Here is a 19,753-nt window from a genome sequence, read left to right on the forward strand (position 1 = left end):
CAGTGCACGGCGAAGTGCTGGCCAGCTTTCCATATGCTTCCTACAGGCTGAGCTGCGGAAGTACAGAGGTGCAGACGCCTGGTGTGCGCCCCCGGCCATCGGCTGTCACAGCCTGATCCGCTGGCTCAGAGTTCACGATTCTGTCCCTGTAGTGTTTGTTTCGAACCAGATTGTGCGTGCATTTAGTAAGGAGAGCTTTAGTTTAAGCGTATTGTAAGAGACGCCAGGAGAGTAGAGAAGTCACTTTCTAGTGACAGAGTGGAACAGTTTGAGTAGCTATGACACCTTTGTATTTCTAATGGAAAACGAATTTTGTGAAGTTTGTGGAGATTTTTCATAAAATATCCATTGGGTTTCAGAAAAAGTAAGCCGTGATACAGCGGGCCCTGCTTAACCACCGGGCTCATCTGGAGGCTGCTGCTTCCACCTTCCAGGTCATTCTAGAGGCAGGAGCCACTCTGCTGGGTCTATTTGTATAGAGATTTTACCATTCTTACCTTTTAAAAAAGCAAGCCCTTGAAGCTCTTGAATATCATTAAAAATGACCATGCTGTCTTTAAAATTATGCTCTTAGTAAATTAAAGACCAGGTGAGTGATACTAGTACCTAATTAATTCTTTTAATTTTTTTTTAATTTTTATATTCACCAAGTGTGTGCCTAGCCACCGAGGAAACCCAAAGAGGGTATCAGATCCAGTGCGACTGGAGTTACAGACAGTTGTGAGTCACCATGTCAGTGCAGGGAATGACTCCCGATCCTCCACAAGAGCAGCCCGTGCACTGACTCCCTGACCCCCTGACCCGGTGACCCGCTGACCTAAATCTCTACCTCCATTCACTAGGTTTTCATAAACAGGGGTTAATGTTTGATTCCTAAGCCGGACTGTGGATAACACTTGTTAGAACTTAAAGGACGGCAGTATGGAACACGTTCCTACAGTATAGCCTTACCAGCCAGGACAGTTTCCCCTGTGTAATCCTTATGCTTATTATAGTATTAGATTCCTCCTCATACAGTTAAAACAAGTACAAATGATTTTTTTTCCCACAAACCTGCCTCAAGTCACCTGCTGAAATTAGCAAGGTGGTCAGTAACCTTGTGAGTTACTTGGTTTGGGGTACCCACTGGAAATAGCCCCGTGACTTCAGAAGAGTGTGTCTGCATTATTAGAAGCCAACTCAGAAAGTCCTAGCGTAGCTTCGAGTTCACGTGGGCATTACTTATTAGGAGACCGTTCGTACGCAGGGCTTTCCAAAGAGGCTTGTACCTGTGTATTTGAAATGAGACTCTTATGTGGTGACCTGGACTGGATTCAAGCTGAATGCTTCTGGAATGACTTCAGTAAGTGAGGGTTGTTTATCAGAGCACTAAGGCTACCCTCAGTAAATCCCCTCTGCTAGACATGGAGGCTACAAACCCAAGGAAAGACGGGGTTGCTCCCCTGGGAGGTGCACCGTCTAGGTTTGGCAGAGGAGGTGGACACATGTGTGAATGCCTTGGCACTCTAAGGGCAACTCTACTAAGCAGCCTGATAAAGGGGTGACAGTGAGGGACTGGTGCACGGGAGGTGGGCAGAGCTGGGTGCTGGAGTAAGTACAGTGAGCGGCAGGAAGAGCTTCCCCAACAGGAAGATTGCTCAGGGGCACAGCCTAGACAGTAGGAGGGCTCAGGAGAGGAAGAGAATCTCACATCCTACAGGGACCCTGATCCAGGCTTTATTCTGAACACTCTGTTGAAGAACTTTATGCAGACATTGACAGTCAGTTGGCACTAGATGTCTCGTTCAGATTTAAAATAAAATAATTATACTTTACAGTAACATGGTACAAAAATCACATTTGTTTACCATCTCCCCTAGTGGGACCCTTTCCCAGTTTCCCAAACCCAGGTCTTCTTCATCCTTGGTGGGGACAGCAGAGCTGTACTGAGGTTCTTTCTGCCTGGAGATCATTGTTGAGACGGTTGTTTTCTGCAGAACACATGAGGAATTGGAATAAAACAAATAAGAATTATCCTAATTGTTTTGTGAGGGCGATATCTACCGTACACTTTACAGCACTTGGGAAGATTCTGTGTGGGTGGCATGACCTTGACAGGGGTTCCAGGCAGATAAGAAAGTGAGGCCTCCATCTGGACTCAGAGAATTCCACTTCTCTGAGTGACTGTCCTTGGGCTCTCCACAGCCTCATGTCTCAGTGACCACTTGAATATTTGTCCTGGTCAGACTTTGATTCAAGAGCTTGGAGAGCATTGGATGAGTTCAGGCAATGCCTGACCATCTTAAGTCTATCAAACCAATCTTACAAAATGTAACTTAGGGAGTTTTGTGTAGAGAGGATGGACATGGATTCAGGAAGCCATGGTGTTTGGATAATGCTGACAGAGTGGAGAGAAGGACTAAGGAGTTGGTGTCTGAGAAAGGGCAGGGAGCAGTCTGACCAGTGAGAGCACGTGTAGTTCCTGAGAAGATAAGGAGAAGGGGCATCTGCAGCACCTCTCATGGCACCAGCGCTCCACCAGGGTCCCCCACTAACTCCATGTCATCTGCCAAAGCCAGCTCATGTGTAATTCATTCACAGTCACTGGATGATGTGCTGTCTTACACAGCAGGGCCGCTGATGCCTTTGGGTTCTTCTGTCTTTCAGTTTGAAATGTCTTCTCCTAGTTAGAGAAGACTAAAACAAGATTGACCTTTGAGTTCCCACCAGTCCCTGCCAAGATTACTTACTCAGACAAGGACTGACAACCAAACGTTGTCCTCTGAACTCCACATTTAAACATGCTTTCCCTTCACACACACACACACACACACACACACACACACACACACACACATCACACTCCACACACATCATCATCACACACACACATCATACTAACACACATACACACACATCACACACATCATCACACACATCACACTCACACACATACACACACACACACATACACATACACACACATACACACATCACACACTCAATTCACACACATACACACACTCACATATCACACACACACCTCACACTCACAGAGAGAGAGAGAGAGAGAGAGAGAGAGAGAGAGAGAGAGAGAGAGAGAGAGCGCTTCCTTCACAAATAGTAAATTTGTTCTTACTTTTCTTCCTCTAAGCATAGGTTTTATTGTTTTGTTTTTACCACAATAAGATTTTAATAGAAGAAATTTAAGGAAACATAGATAGGAACTTTCTGCTTTACCGATTTGAAATTGCCCCCTCCCCCAAAAAAATACAGCAAAACAAAATCATTTCCTAGATAGTTAAGCATTTAACAAGCCCAGTACAATGAGACCCCAGTTAGGACTGTGGGTTCTATCATCAGATCCTCGATGATTCGGATTTTAAAAGAACTTGCTGTTTTTAAGAACCTCCCTGTTTTTGTTTGCTTTTTGAGACGGGGTTCCTCGATGTAACCCTGACTGCCCTGGAACTCCATCTGTAGGCCAGACTGACTTCAAACTCAGAGATCCACCTGCCTCTGCTTCCCAAGTGCTAGGATCATAGGCTGTGCCTGCTGCCCAGCAAGCCAAGCTGTTTTCCCCAGATGAGGTCGCTCTGCGCAGGAGCTCCTAGACGACCTAACCTTCTGTTTCAATGCCTCTCAGTTAAAATTCTGTTTTCACTGACATGCTCAGGGTGCAGCCACGCTGAGGAGGAGCCAGGCTCTTCCCAAGCCACCATGAGGACTGAGCCTCAGCCTCCTGTGCTGGTTTAGACATGGGATACAATAAGCACTGGACAGCAACTACAGGCAGTTGGAGTATGAAACTAAAGAAATGTGAGAAAGCACAGCAAGACAGCACCTAGTACTTCACCCCATACAGGGGACGACAGCCTGGCATGGGCTCATGGCTTTAACTAATGCCGGCATGGAGGAGGCAAAGGCAGGTGGATCTTTGAGTTCCAGGGCAGCCAGGCCTATGTAGGGAGACCCTGTCTCAACAAACAGAAGATTTGGAGAATACTGAGGAGGAAAAGTCAGGAGGGACGTAAAGCCATCATGGGCCCTTCTGAAAAAGTGTGTAGGACAGCCAGTCAGTAAACAACAAACTGAAGATGGTTACATACTAGACACTCCATGTGCCGGTGGTGTGTGCTACACACACACACACACACACACACACACACACACACACACACCCGGGTCATGTCCAAGCCACACCATGTCCTCGCAGCAGCAGCTCCACGTCTAAGAACAGGTGGGCTAAAAAGTATCTTTCTGTGCCACCTGAGTTGACCGACTCACTGTGTGACCACTGAGGTCGAAGGTCGAAGGCTGACCTGGAGATCTCGGAGCTGAACTCCAGAGGACAAGCCACCTGGTTTCCCTGCGGAAGAATCACATAAAGGCTGCAGCCTGCGTGAGCGGGAAGCCAGAGACAGCCTCACTTGCCCCGCCCATTCTGCCTTTCCCACGTCTCATCTAAGACATGTTAGAAGAAATGCTAACATGGCCCACGTTCTTCCTTCCTTTCCTCAAGTAAGGAAAGCCAAGCATCTGGCTGCCCCCTCAGCCGACCCTCTCATGCCTGTGCCTGTCCCGCCATAGCATGCCACCTCCTCCATTCTGTTGCACTGAGCATGAGTCGTGTCTAGTGAGACTGGATTTTTTCCCCCCCGCTAACAAGTTTTTGTTTATGCTTTTAATGTCACTTTTCTGCACATGGCTGTTTCTTTTATTGTTTGTTTGTGTAACCGAATCCATTTTTTAATTTAAAAAATTACAATTTTAATAAGAGAGTCTTCTTTTTACCAATTAGGTCAAAGTCCTAAAATTTTAAGACCTAAACCCCATGGCTTAGAGCGAACTGATTCACAAACCGTAGGTGGCTTTGCTACAAGGAGAAAGGGTATGTACCTGAATGGGCGCTGGGATGTTATTTATCTTTGTAGTTTTTTTATTCAAATGAAAAGAAAAAGAAGGAGCGCTTGAGTGGGGCTGCTATTGCGAACTGCTTGAAGGTAGTTCTGAGAGAATATATCTCGAGATGTGCAGGGGGCCTGTGCTCTGCAGTCAGGCTCGTCTCCCTCCGAGTCTCTTCCCAGCCTTTCTAGGCAGCAGCACGTGGATTTACTTCTGCTTGTGGGCTGCCATGAGCCCAGGTTGTCTCCTGTCTTTGTATATGTATGTGGTTTCTGTTGTGAAATAGACTAAGAAGTAATTTCAATGTTTTTACTATAGCATGGCTCAGAAAATGACAGCTAAACTCCTAGTCACCTTTTTAAGTAAAAAAAAAAAGGTGGGGGGACATGAGGAAAAATCACCTTTGTTCAGTCCGGCATGCTGTCTGTGTCTGTTTTACTGAGCTCAGACTCAGTAACTCTCTTCATTGTGCTTGAGCTGTGAGCCTGTGTGGCCGGTAGCTTTGAAGCAAGTCCTTTGTGCTCTTGTGCCATCGATAAGATGGTTGATTAAGATTACATAGTTCTGAACCCAAAGTAAGAAAACCTGGGAGGCGTTTATTTATTTTGTTTATGATTCTTTTGGTTTGGGGTATAGCGAAGTTTCCAGTGCTTTCTACACATCATTTTACATGTGTAAAACTTTATTGAGGCTTCAATAGTGGGGAACGTGTTTTACACAGATGATTTAAATCTCCCCCGAAGATGAAATTCATAAAATTGGTCATTAATGAGAACAGTGCCTAGAGAAACTTTAAGGCAACGCACACCTTTACTTCTTGTTTAATTTATATTTACAAGTAGAGGTTAGACCTTGAGCTGAGTCAGGCAGCATCACTGTGTTGAAGCCATGTCTGGTAGGAGCAGTAGTAGAGGTTAGACCTTGAGCTGAGTCAGGCAGCATCACTGTGTTGAAGCTATGTCTGGTAGGAGCAGTAGTAGAGGCTAGACCTTGAGCTGAGTCAGGCAGCAGCGTCACTGTTGAAGCCATGTCTGGTAGGAGCAGTAGTAGAGGCTAGACCTTGAGCTGAGTCAGGCAGCACCATTATCTTACCTTTGGTCACTGAGCATTAGACTTTTGCAGTAGACCTTGTTGTCTGTGTGAGGCCTACCAATTGTGAACTGCAGCATTGAGAGGGCCTTGTTTGGTTTGCGAAGACTTGTGCACTCACGCCTTCCTTCCCTTTCTTTTCAGTTAAGCCGGCACCTTTAGAAATCAAGCCTCTGTCAGAGTGGGAGGAGCTGCAGGCCCCAGTCAGATCCCCCATCACCAGGAGCTTCGCTCGGGAGTAAGTGTCTGACTGAGCACACAGCTCAGTAGCAAGACCACGGAAATTGTCCGTCTCAAGGGAAACAGGTTGACAAAGAGTCCAGAGAAGCCCCAAAGCCAAGAGTATCTTCACTTGTCATAATAAAAATGTCCAATATGTTTCTGTAAACCAGTGAATGTTCCAGAAAGAGTCTGTTCTCGCTTGCTTTTATGTGGGTGCTTCGGCACCTGTTCCTAGTGGTTCATGACGGTCACTTCTCTAGCTCCTCTAGGTTTCCCATGTCCCCTCGGCCTGATTCTGTGCACAGCACGACATCGAGCAGTGACTCCCATGACAGTGAAGAGAACTATGTCCCCATGAACCCAAATCTGTCCAACGAAGATCAGGTATGTGCGGGCCTCGCGGTCATTTCTCTCTCTGAGCTGCCCTTGGAAACCAGTTCAGCGTACAGTGTTCTTACTGATTGTACCCGTTTACCCTCACATCTTTCTTCCTATATTTGGAAAAAACAATGAAAGACCATTTTTTAAAGTGATGCTTTAAGTACAGTCAAATATATTACCAGCCGTGGTCAAATTGTTCTGTCTGTCTTTCCATAGCTGTAACAAATTCCTGAGACAGTCAACTTACAAAGAGAGTGGTTTATTTGGCTTGGAGTGTTAGGAGTGTCCGTGGTTGCCTGGTTTGGTCACTTTGGGCCTGTGATGACTATGGCACAGCAAAGCTGCTGGCCTTACGACCTGTAGGTGAGAAAAGGAGCCTAAGCCCCATGCCCTCTTCAGGACGCAACTCCAGTGACACAGATTAAGACCCCACCTCGAAGAACTCACTGTGTCTCAGTAGTGCCATTGTGAACATCAAGTCCTCCAGCACAACCCTCTGAAAGGCGCTTCACATCCGTACTCACGGTTTACAGTCAGTTCCCAGCTATACGTCATTATTGTCTCTGTGTTTTAATATCTGTCAAGAAAATCTACTGACAGTGTGTTAGAGTGCACTCCCCAGGCTTCTGGAGAAGTTGTCACGTGCAGGACTCTGACAGTCGTCCAGTTAAACAAAAGAAAGACTAGGAAGGCATTGCATTCGAGGGCCTTGCTGAGGAAATGAGATTGTTTTCCCCACCTTCTGACATTAAAGCGGGAACATACTTTGGCTTGCTTGATGTGTCAAAGAAATATGAGGTGATGCATTTTCAAACTTCCAAATAAGCAAAAGTGGCCCACCCTGAGGCTGGAGAGGTGAGCAGAGCCGAGAGCACTTGCCGCTCTTACAGAGCAGTGGAGTCGGTTATCCAGCACCCACACACGTGCACATCCACATACAAACACACACATATATACTTACTTTTTTTAATGACCCAAATGGAAATAACTGAAAAGTCAGCTGTCCCCTCCCCAGCTCCCATGCTGCCAGCTGCCGAGAGTCTGACCCTCCCAGCCCTTCCTGAGATGACAATGCCAAAGTTAATCATGGCCATCAGAACTCTCTATCTCGGATGGAATGGCATGGAAATTCACAGGGCCTGACGTACTCTTAGATTTATTAAATCAGTATAAACAAAATTAATAGTCTCAGAAAACTTAGGACAGATTCATACCACGTGTGATTTCTGTATAGAGGTCAAGTCACACGTCCATCAGGTGAACTCTTACTGGGTGGCCTTGTCTTGACTCATGGTCCAACACTACGACCATAACTGTTCCTAGGCGGAAACAGAAGCATCACTCAATTTCGTATATTTCTTAAGAATTTGAGAAAACCTAGCACTACTGTTTTATTTTGTTACTTGGTATACAGAATATATAGACAGAGTCCCTGAATCTTAGAGCTTCTCTAGAAACTGTGTGGGGAAAGCCCTGGGCGAAAGGCTACAGTAGAGACAAGCTGTTCCGCACTGGACCTGGAGCAAGAACCAGTAGACTTCCTTCTAGAGGCTGAGTGTCCCCCACTTTAACATGAAAGAAGTCCATTTCTGCTGGCCATTAGAGTTCAGTGGGAGCGCTGACAAGGTCTCCCGAGGAACAGAAGCTGGAATTAACTGTGCAGGTCCTAGGGAGTTATGCTAACTTTTATGGCTTTATAGTACTCTAAAAACCGTCCCAGCCATGGCACGGTGGGCGTGGGTGTGCTGGCATTGGTCACCTTTAGACAGAGTGTTACCCTCACCCCAAGCTGAGAGTGAAAGATGGCGTCCTTCAGAAGACAAGAAGAGTGTGATTGCACATTTCAGGGTTCCTTTCTTGTAACCTAGGAAGAGGGGAGCCAGCCATTTTAATTGGCATCCAGGTGTTCCTGAATTCCTGTGAGCTGTGCCATTGGTCTGAAAGTTCTTGCCAGAGTCTGTTTCTGTCTTCTCCACATGAAGCCTGTGTGTTCTTACGTGTTAGCGCCACCGCCCTCTATCTTCCTGGTTTTGTTGCATGATTTTAGAGAGTTTTATCATAGGCTTCTTCGAGGAAAAACGGGATCAGACTAAGAGAAAGCAGAGAAGGTACTGGAAAGACCGGCGTCCTGGGCCACGCCCTTTAGTTAATGTAACTGAAATCATTCCTCTCTCCATACCTGAAAGTGGGTCTTCATTCTTTATTACATTTTTACATTATATTACATTTTTACATTACATTATATTTTGGTCCTATTCTTTCCCTCCCCTTTCCCTTTGAAAGCAAGAACTATGAGGACCTCTCACTATAAAGACGCCACTGAGTACATACACATATGGTTTTCTTCTGTTTGCTTTGTTTGAAGATAGGATGTTACAGTTGTAGCCCAGGATAGTCTTGAACTTGTAATTCTCTTTCATCAGCTTCAGAATTTATGTGAGCCTTCACACCCAGATGCGTGTGTGTCTTGGTTAGGGTTTCTATTGATGGGAAGAGACCATGACCATGGCAATTCCGTAAAGAAAAACGTTCAGTTGGGACTGGCTTATACTTCAGTGGTTTAGTCCATTATCATCATGGTGGGAAGCATGGCAGCATCCAGGCAGGCCTGGTGCCTGTGGAGGAACTGATCATTCTGCTTCTGAATGGGCAGCAGCAGAAGTAAATGTCTGAGCCAGAGGCAGACTTGAGCTTCTGAGATTTCAGCATGGGAGCTGGGGAGCCTGCCAGGCTCTTCTCAGGCTGAGTGTTAGTTTAACTAAACTAACTTCAGAGCCCAGCAGTTCAAGACCATTTTTGGACAACGTAGTGACCTTCCCCATCCCCCAGGGGAGAGAAGGGGATTGGGAGAGGAGGAGGGTGTCTCCTGAATGAACGTCTGCTCACTGTTTGCCATTCTGTGCTTTCAGAATCTCTTTTGCAACAACGGCCTCGAGGGGGCGAGCAGCCCTCTGACCAAACCCAAGGGAGATAAACAAGTCGAGTACCTGGATTTAGACCTAGAATCTGGGAAGTCCACACCGCCACGGAAGGTAAGTGAGCCCGCGCTCCCCAGGTGGCCCAGCACACTCTGAGGGACTGTGTTCTTGGGGCAAGTTTGGGGAGGGGGATGATTACTTAAATTTAATGGCTTGTTTCCTAAGTCACAAGCAACAGAATTATGAAGAGCGATGGTTTTGTTTCTCTTTCCAGAGGTGGGTCAGTTGTAGAGTTTCTACTCGTTGTGGTCAGTGCTTTTGCTGTCTTTAGAATGAAGAAAATATGTCTGGCTGAGTGGGGTAGCCACACCGCTAATGCCAGCACTGGGAGGCAGAGACAGGCAGATCTCTGAGTTTGAGGACAGCCTAGTGAATTCCAGAATAGCCAGGACCGCAGAGAAATTCTCTGTAAAAAGAAAGAAAAAGGAAATATGGTTCATAGCAAAAGTCATTCGCTGTTTTGTCTGAAATTTTAATTTCTATTAAACCTACCAAATACATAGTTTTAGCATAATTCTTTGTTTTGGGTGGGTTTTTTTAATGTTTAACCTATATGTGGGTATATGCACATGAGTACAGGGTCTCTCAGAGACCGGTAGAGGGAATTAGCCCCCAGAGCTGGCATGACAGGTGGTTGTGAGCCATGTGGGTGTTAGAGACCAATTCATTTCCTCTGCCAGAGCAGTGTCCAGCCTTACCCGCCAAGCCCTCCTTCCAGCCGTGCATCACCAGACTTACTACAGTATTTAAGTCCTATTTTCTTACCTTTCCCTTTGTGTTATCCCTTTAGTTGTCACTCCCTCTTGTAGTTGAGTTTTCTGCAGCATGTCCTGTAATGGAGAGCTTTTGGTAGTGAAGTCTTTTCAGGATGTGTGTAACTGAAGTCTCCTTATTTTGGAAATAGGTTTTGTTGAGATCACAGTTCATTTTTTGTTGTTGTTATTCCCTGTGACATAATTAGATAATTTTTCAATATAATTTGAATTTTGAAAATTAAGTTTTAAAAAAATAGAAAGGTTTGCTTACAGAAGTCATTCCTTGTATGGAGAAAAGCTCACTGCAGTCATGGTAGTGTGAGGTGGTCTTCCAGAATAAGATAGGCTGCTTACCCTGTTGGAAAAGGCCACTGGCCACTGTCATGGTAGTTGAACTACCGAGATCAGTCCTTTTTTTTTTTAAGATTTATTTATTTCATGTATGTGGGTACACTGCAGCTGTCTTCAGACACACCAGAAGATGGCATCGGATCCCATTACAGATGGTTGTGAGCCACCATGTGGTTGCTGGGAATTGAACTCAGGACCTCTGGAAGAACAGTCAGTGCTCTTAACCACTGAGCCATCTCTCCAGCCCCTGAGATCAGTTCTTGGCCGAGCCTCTTTACCACGTGGGGACCGTCCGTCCCTTCAAGTCTCCTGTTCTGTCGAATGCTCCCTCTGTACACTCTCTGTCTGTTTTCTGGCTGCTTTTCCACTGTCTCCTGCTGAATTTAGTTTCAGGAGAGTCTGTGTAGATGTAGCTGTCTCTTCACTAATCTGAATGGAAGTTGTGCTATTCACATACACACGCAAAACACGTTCACACACAGACACACACACGTGAATAAATACATACACATATGCACAGTTCACATACCACACAGATACACACACACACATACATTCACACAAATACACATATTTATACACACAGACACATACACACATACTTACACATACATGTGCATATATACACACCCAGGCATACACAAATGCACACATACTCAGACACACCACACACACACATCCACACACATGCTTTCGCACACATATACACATACTTACACATACACGCACATGTGCACACACCAGCACACATGCATATTGCTTCTCTGCTTCTTCTTATTACCGTATTTATTACCTGCCAGGTACACATACAGTACATTTTCTATTTCCACACCTTTGTATTTTTCTGTTCTGATTTCTCTGTTTAATTTTGGATAGTTTTTAGCTCTATCACCAAATTTCCTAATTCTCCTCTTTTCATTGGAGATTTTTGTTATTTTTGTTGGAGTTATTTTATGGTTATTTCTGGGATGAAGTGCTGTTTGATTCACTTTACCTGGCATTAACCTGTTTGCGTTGCTCACATGTTACAGCCTTTCCTAGCTTGACACTGCTCACACACTTCATAATGCCGATATGGTGCTTTCCGTGTTTGACGTCCTCGGGGGCCGGAGTTCGCATGAACTGTTTCTGTTAGCCCACACTCTGTATGGCCCGTCTCCTTGTGTGTTTATACATTTTTATTACAGATTCATGGTTGAATTGGAGGACCTGAATTTCCTCCAGGAAGCAGCTCTAATTCCCTCCTGGGAGGCCCTTTGAGATTGCTACTCTAGGCTCACCTCAGCTTCCTTCAAGCTCATCAGGAGCCTTGTTGTCAGCATCCCACATTCCCTGCCTCCTCCCCCACCCCACTGCACTGCGTCCCTCCACATTCACGGTGACCTTTGCCATATAGAGGGTGGCCCCTCCCCACCCTTCCCTGCACGTCTTAGACATGACCTTGCTGCTAGGAGCCATGCAGAGCATTGCCCAGCCCGCTGGTTTGGTTATGTGCATCTGTTGCAGGTTAATAGGGGTGGGGGGCAGCTTTGTAGTTAGTTTCCCCGCAAATGTAACTTTGCCAAAATAAGTGGTTTTTTTTTTTAAGAATTTATTTATTTTATGTACGTGTATGCACACAAACACTGCCGCTCTCTTCAGACGCACCAGAAGAGGGCATCACATCCCATTATGGTTGTGAGCCAATATGGTTGCTGGGAATTGAACTCAGGATGTCTGGAAGAGTATTTAGTGCTCTTAGCCTCTGAGCTATCTCCAGCCCCCAAAAGTATTTTTCTTGCATAAAGAGTAAAAAGCTGTTTGGTCTGGGCCTCTGTGTGTTAGATGGACTAGATTTTCTGTGGATGTCATCTGTGATGGTAGTATTAGTTTGAATGGTTCTATATAATTTTAAAATTAAGAGAAATCAGTGTCAAGTCAGGGAGTGGACAGACAATACCATTAGTCTGAGGACATGCCATTGTGTGTGTATTCCAGGATTTTGTATGTCTATCCAGGATTTTGTATGTCTATCCATCTACTGTTGTTTGTTTTTGAGGCAACCGTGGCTGGTTCGGAACTCTACATAGAGCAGGCTGGCCTTGAACTCTAATATTTATTAGAGAGGTCCACCTATCTGCCTCTGCCTCCAGGCGCTGGCGTGAAAGATGGGCACCACCACGCCGTGCATATGTATCTCTTTCCTCAGAGTTTCGCTCAGAACCGCCCTTACGAATGGCCCCTTGGGGTACCCTTGTGCTTTCAGCAAAAGAACAGTGGTTCGGGCAGCAGCATGTCTGACGAGCGGGTGGATTACGTCGTGGTGGACCAACAGAAGACTCTGGCCCTGAAGAGTACCAGGGAAGCTTGGACGGACGGCAGGCAGTCCACGGAGTCCGAGACACCCACCAAGAATGTGAAGTGAAGCCGCACGGTCGCCGCTGCTGACAGAAGGAGCTGGGGAGGAGAGGTGCCATCGAAGAAGCTTCCACTCTGTAGCAGCGGCAGAGGAAAGGACCTCACACATGTTCACGTGAATTAGGTTGTGAATGGTGCTGCGTGGTATTGAGTCTGTAACCTGTAAATAACCTGGGGAAATAGTGTTTTAGCTCACCCAGAAGCATCTGTCCCTAGTTAACCTGTAGTATAGGACACTGACGCACTTTCCATGTAAAACCTGGGTTTGGATCTTCCCGAGGGACCTTGGAAGAATCTCCTCAGGAGGTCTCCCCTCCTCACACTACTCCATGTAACAGTTCTAAGTAAACTGAGCAGCTTTAGTTCTGGAAATTCCAGTTGAAGCTACAGGGCTAACACCATTAACACAAGAAGTGGGTTCACAAATTTGCTTTTCCTTTAAAGGTGGTACCCATGAGCCTAAGCTATAGAATATAGTTGGACTTGCTCTTCATTGTTTTCAAAAATTCCGGGGATAATGTATATATTGGTGTCAAGACCTAGTTCCCTGACTCATGTACACGTAGGTTTTAATAATAGGACTTTGTTATGTTATTTTTTTGTTGTTGTTAATTACAGTGTCTTGGGTTCATCGTGTGAAGGTTCTGCTGGGTAGGATCTCGCACCTTTAAAAAACTGCCTCTTAGTTACCCTAGTAAGCCCACAAATGTCCACAGCATGGATCGGTGAGCTCTTCTTATTCCTGTTCACGTGCATTAAACATTGTTTGCAAAAGGCAGATTGTATGACTGACTAATCAGGTACGTCCAGGGCGCTGATGTGCTAATACAGTGACCAGGTTAGACCAAGCGCTTCAGTTAGGTGTTCGTTAATCCTCATCTTGGCTTAGAGTTAAGGAAACAGTTGGCACTCTGTCAGTTGCAGCAACATACTGTGATTTTGAATGAGTTAGACAGTAATTCAAGATTACCACTCTTAGGAATGAGACTCTCCCGACACCATAGAGCCCTTCCTATGGTTTTCTTTCTTTTACTTAATATTCTTCTTGGCCTTATATTTAAATCCCTATGCAATTAATGTTTTATATCTGCATTTTTAGAAAAAGAAATGTCATTTTAAGTGATTCTTGTATGTAGCAAACACCTATTGCTTTTGTGAGCAAATTAAGAATTTTGTACTGTGATTTGTACTGCCCCAATTCTCCAACTGTTGGAGCCTTGCTGTGCTGTGAAAGGCTGTAGTTGTGACCACCACCCAGCCAGATCTCCTGAGACCACAAAGCAATGGTGCGAGTCTCTCACCTGTAACGTGACATCGTCAGGTGTAGACGTTGACTCAGTTAGTGTCATGTGTTACATACACCTGTCTGTCTAGGTTTGTGAGAAGCAGCTAGCGTTTTCTATTTTCACCCAAGTAAGTACAATGTCTCTGCACTGATCTGAGACTCACTGGTGGCTTGGGGAGGGGACACAGAGAACAGAATGTCTATAGCAGAGGCTGGTCTCTCTCCGTTCAGACCTCTTAACTGTTGCCTGAGTACACAATGTGCCCTGCTTTCTGGCCCACTGGCCACCGTACTGTGCCTAATCTGTGTTCTCTGCTTGCTTTTCCAGTCAGTCCACAAGCTGTGTTCATAACTAGATGGAATGTAGAATAGTTAACATTAGATGCTTTTAAATGTTTGCTTCTTTTTAAACAAAAACTAAAACCCAGAACTGAATTTTGAGGTGGATTTTTAAATAATAAAAAAAGGTTGTTTGAGTTTGGTGTGTGAGCTGTTTTGCTTTTGTTTTGTTTTTTTTTTGTTTTGTTTTGTTTTGTTTGTTTGTTTTCCTTTTAATGTACTTTCTTTTCTGTGAACAAGGAACAAGTGTCAAGAAAATACATACTGGGGCTGGTGGTAAAGCGCTGGCTGCCCGTAACAAAAACTGGGTTTCAATTTGAGCATCAACGTCGCAGCTCACAACCGTGCATAATTCTAGTTCCAGCAGTCTCACTCCTAGTTTCCTGGCACTGCACACACGTGCACAGGCATACATGCAGGTAAAACACCCATACACATCTTAAACAGTAAATTTTTAAAATGTCATTACGTATGTATATTCCCTTTGAAACATGACAGACAGAGGGAGGAGAGAGAGACGGCTGAGTGGTTAGAACACTTGTGCTTGCAGAGGACTGGGGTTTAATGCCAAGAACGTGCATGGTAGATTACAGCCATCCATCTCTCCAGGTCTAGGGGACCCACATGCCCTCTTCTGACTTCCTATGGCACGAGGTATGCACGGAGATGCAAGAGAAGGAGACACGTGGTTCGTTCTATTCCTGGGTATCTGAATATAATTAATGCACATTACTGGCAGCCCAGAGAGGCTCACAACCTTGAGTGCTCTGTAACAAAACTACCAAAGAAAGCCACAATCCTTGAGATGCACCTGAACTCTCAAATCGTGTGACACAGGTATAAAAGATAGGAGAGGGTATTGTGTGAAAAATGAATGCAGTTTTAGATTTCAAACACAATGGTATACGGTTAATCCAGAAGCCAAAACTATCTTTCTTTAAAGCTGCCTCTTAGGGTGCCTTTATAATTAAATTTATGAGGCAAAGTTTCATTGCTGCAAAGAAATACCATGGCCATAACAGCTCTTATAAGGGGCAACGTTTAAGGGGGCTGGCTTACAGTTTCAGCGGTTCAGTCCATTATCATCGTGGCAGGAAGCATGGCAGCTCCAGGCAGACATGGTGCTGGAGGAGCTGAGAGTTCTGCCTTGGTCAGAAGGCAGCCAGCAGCAGACTCTTCTGCTCTAGGTGGAGAGTCCTTAAGCATAGCCAACTCTCACAGTTCCTCCAACAAGGCCACACCTCCCAATGGGGGCCACTTCCCATGGACCAAGCATACGCAAACCACCGTACCTGGCAGAGTACTTGCCAAGCATGTGCAACCCTTGGGTCTGCTCACCAGCTCTGCACAAATGGGACAACGGTCATAGTGGCACAAGTGTTATTTCTGCACTTAAGAGGTGGAGGCAGACGCATCAGACATTCAAGGCCACCCACACTACATTGAAACTCTGTATCAAGATCATTCTTCCTGGGGCTCCCTAGTTAAGAACACTGGTTCTTTTTCCAGAAGATTGGGGTTCAAGCCCCACAGCCATCTGTAACTCCAGTCCTGGGGAATCCAAGAGCCTCTTCTGATGCTCTGAAGGCACTGCATGGTGGCACAGACAGACACACAAGCAAAACACCCACACATATAAAAAGAGAGTTTTCAATCTTCCTCGCAGGCTTCAAAGCCATTATGAATATTGTTGTGTGCTTTTTCCATACCCTTTCACAAGTGCCTACCTTTATAGAACGACGGTGCTCTAATTTGCAGGAATATTATTATGCTGGATTATCTAAGACTTGAAGGGCTGGGGTTGTAGTTTAGTGGCAGACCATGATCTTAGCAAGGTGGGTCCGGTCTGCAGCTTTAAAATATGAAAAGAATCGTATTAGGAAGGCCACTTGCTGTACACCGATTAGACATATTAAACATTGTATTAATAATTCAACTTATGGGCTGGGGATTTAGCTCAGCGGTAGAGCGCTTACCTAGGAAGCGCAAGGCCCTGGGTTCGGTCCCCAGCTCCGAAAAAAAGAACCAAAAAAAAAAAAAATAATTCAACTTATGAGACAGCTGCCTGTAGGGCAGACTTTTCCAAGCCTTTTCAGCACCAGACTCTAAAATATTTATGTTACTCAAATACTCAGAGCCAGAAAAATTCATCTTTTTTCACTATAGTGTCATATGATTATTTCTGGAGAACAAGAATGTTTATTTAAATTGTTGATAAAACTCAGGAACTAGTTTATTTCAATCTTAGGGTTTTTTAATGCCATTAAGAAAATTTTTGTGGGGTTGGGGATTTAGCTCAGTGGTAGAGCGCTTGCCTAGCAAGCGCAAGGCCCTGGGTTCGGTCCCCAGCTCCGAAAAAAAAGAACCAAAAAAAAAAAAAAAAATAATTCAACTTATGAGACAGCTGCCTGTAGGGCAGACTTTTCCAAGCCTTTTCAGCACCAGACTCTAAAATATTTATGTTACTCAAATACTCAGAGCCAGAAAAATTCATCTTTTTTCACTATAGTGTCATATGATTATTTCTGGAGAACAAGAATGTTTATTTAAATTGTTGATAAAAACTCAGGAACTAGTTTATTTCCAATCTTAGGGTTTTTTTAATGCCATTAAGAAAATTTTTGTGGGGTTGGGGATTTAGCTCAGTGGTAAAGCGCTTGCCTAGCAAGCGCAAGGCCCTGGGTTCGGACCCCAGCTCCGAAAAAAAAAAAAAAAGAAAATTTTTGTCTCTACAAATATAATTGCGAATATAAGTTAAGCATGAATATCTCGAAATAGACAAGGTGGCACTCGTCAGCAGCCTCAGCACTAGAAGGTTGAAGCAGGAGACTTGGTAGTTCATGGCTCTTTAAAATAAAATAACAAACCATGCTAGTGGCCCTTGCCTTTAATAGTAGCACTTGGTAGAGAGAGGGAAGGAGAGTTCTATAAGTTCAAGGCCAGCCTGGTCTACACAGTGAGGTCCTGTCTCAAAAACAAAACAAAATAAAGTAACAAACAAGCGTGGGCTAGCGGTCAGCTCAGTGGTTAAGCACTTGATCTTGCAGAGGCCCTGGGCTGGGATCCCAGCACCCACATGGCGTCTCACAACCATCCACCACTCTGGTTCCAGGGAACCTGAGGGCTGATCTCTTTAGACACCAAGCATACAGGTGCATGCACCCACATAGACAAAACAAATACATAAATAAACCTTTTAAAAAATATCCAACAGCAAAAAAAAAAAAAAAAATCCTCCTAAGACTCTTTAGAGGCGGCTAAGATTGCGTAGCAAAGTCTACTCAAAGAAGAGCGAGACTAAGAGAATTGCTTTTCTGTTATGCAATGCAGTCTTACTTTTGACCTTTATTTTACAAAGCTGTAAGGCCTTATAAAGGTTTGAATGTCAAAGCGTCATTCCGCTCTCAAAAACCGAACAAACAGAAATGAAGGCATCGTTCAGTTAGCTGCAGAAACTACTTTTCATCTGCATTCTATACATTTCTGCAAGTATATGTATATACATGTATACATGTCTATATTCACAAATTGTGTGTGGGTGTGGGTGTTGGGAGTGTGTGGCATTATATTCAACCACAGAGTAATTTGACACAGAAATACTGCCATAATTGTACATTGAAATCTGTTTTGTTTTGTTTTTGAGGCCCTGGCTGGCCAGGAACTCACTATGTAGGCCAGATTGGCCTCAGACTCACAGAGATCTCCCTGCCTCTGCCTCTCTGGTACTGGGATGAAAGGTGTGTGCCACCGTGCCCAGCTCTCCATGGTGTTTAAAGCAAGCGTTTGCTTTTCTTTTTTGTTTGAGGGACTTCTTGAAGCCAGCTGCACCATCACTCAGGCTAGCTGCTAACACATGCTCCACTTGCTGCAGCCTCCTGAGGGCTGGAATGTCTAATGGGCATCATTGTCCTCAGATTGTTTTCATTTTCTGCTAGTGGGATGTTGTCTCCTTTCCATTTTATTTAGCATTTAGTTATTTTTAGTTTTCAGTTTTTTCAGATATTTTGCAGAAATTTGCCAGATGGTGGTGGTTCACTCCTTTAATCCCAGCACTCGAGAGGCAAAGGCAGGAGGCTCTTTGAGTTTGAAGCCAGCCTGGTCTACAGAGAAAGTTATAGCCAGAAGTACACAGGGAAAACCTGTCTCAAAAAATTAAATACATCATACATGTATACATACATGAAAATATATTGATAATTTGCAGAAATACTAACTATGCATGTACACTATATTATAGGCAGTGATCATTAGTCTGTTTTTTTTTAATCCATTCTAATCAAACACATTAAGCTGGCTTAATGAAACATTGAGCCCATGTTAGAAGAACATTGAGCTGCTGTTCCTTTCTGTTCTCGTAGAGCCACCCTCTGGTTGGTCTTGTCCTCCACTCACTAGCATGATAATCTGGTCCCTGACAGGAGCAGTACATTGGCCAAGTCAACAGGGTACACAGATCAAGAGACATATCCTAGGGTAACATCTGGTTTTTTATGTTACTTTAAAGGCTAGACATAACTCAGGGGTAGAATTTGTTATTTAATGTGGTAGTTCATATGTGGAGGTTCATATGTTTGATTCTTGGTTATTAGGGAGTGGAAATGTTTGGGAAGGATTAGGAGGTGTGACCTTTTTGGAGAAAGTGTATCACTCATGGTTGGGCTTTGAGGTTTCAAAAGCCCCCACTATGTCCAGTGTCTCTCCTTTCTGCCTATTCCCTATGGAATGCTCAAGATGTAAACATTCTGGGTTCTGCTCCCGTGACAAGGCCGTCTGCTTCTTGCCACGATGATGGACTAGCCCTGCGAGCCATTATAAGCAAGCCACTAGTTAAATGCTTTCTGTTATAAGAGTTGTCTTGGGGGTTGGGGATTTAGCTCAGTGGTAGAGCGCTTGCCTAGTAAGCACAAGGCCCTGGGTTCGGTCCCCAGCTCCGGAAAAAAAAAGAAAAAAAAAAAAAAGAGTTGTCTTGGTTGTGGTGTCTCTTCAGAGCAATAGAACAGTGAGACATGTAAGATGTGCATGGTCCTCAGTCCAAGCCCCACTCCTACAGCAGACACCACCTAACCAACCAA

At 44.7% G+C, this 19,753-nt stretch overlaps 1 protein-coding gene across 2 annotated transcripts in view; it reads left to right on the forward strand.

Annotated features, from left to right (window-relative positions):
- Positions 1 to 14,818, forward strand: part of Gab1 (GRB2 associated binding protein 1) — a 108,856-nt gene extending 94,038 nt beyond the window's left edge. The window contains exons 7-11 of one of the 2 annotated variants that reach the window (XM_032887426.1): positions 4,781 to 4,870; positions 6,118 to 6,211; positions 6,456 to 6,579; positions 9,486 to 9,608; positions 12,906 to 14,818. In XM_032887426.1, the coding sequence (XP_032743317.1) occupies positions 4,781 to 4,870; positions 6,118 to 6,211; positions 6,456 to 6,579; positions 9,486 to 9,608; positions 12,906 to 13,064 (590 nt within the window). In that variant the 3' untranslated portion in view covers positions 13,065 to 14,818. The remainder of the gene's footprint in view (positions 1 to 4,780; positions 4,871 to 6,117; positions 6,212 to 6,455; positions 6,580 to 9,485; positions 9,609 to 12,905) is intronic. The other variant, XM_032887427.1, reaches the window with a different exon arrangement.
- Positions 14,819 to 19,753: the final 4,935 nt, after the last annotated feature.

This window comes from Rattus rattus, chromosome 17 (assembly GCF_011064425.1).
Source record: "Rattus rattus isolate New Zealand chromosome 17, Rrattus_CSIRO_v1, whole genome shotgun sequence".
Classification (NCBI taxonomy): Eukaryota; Metazoa; Chordata; class Mammalia; order Rodentia; family Muridae; genus Rattus; species Rattus rattus.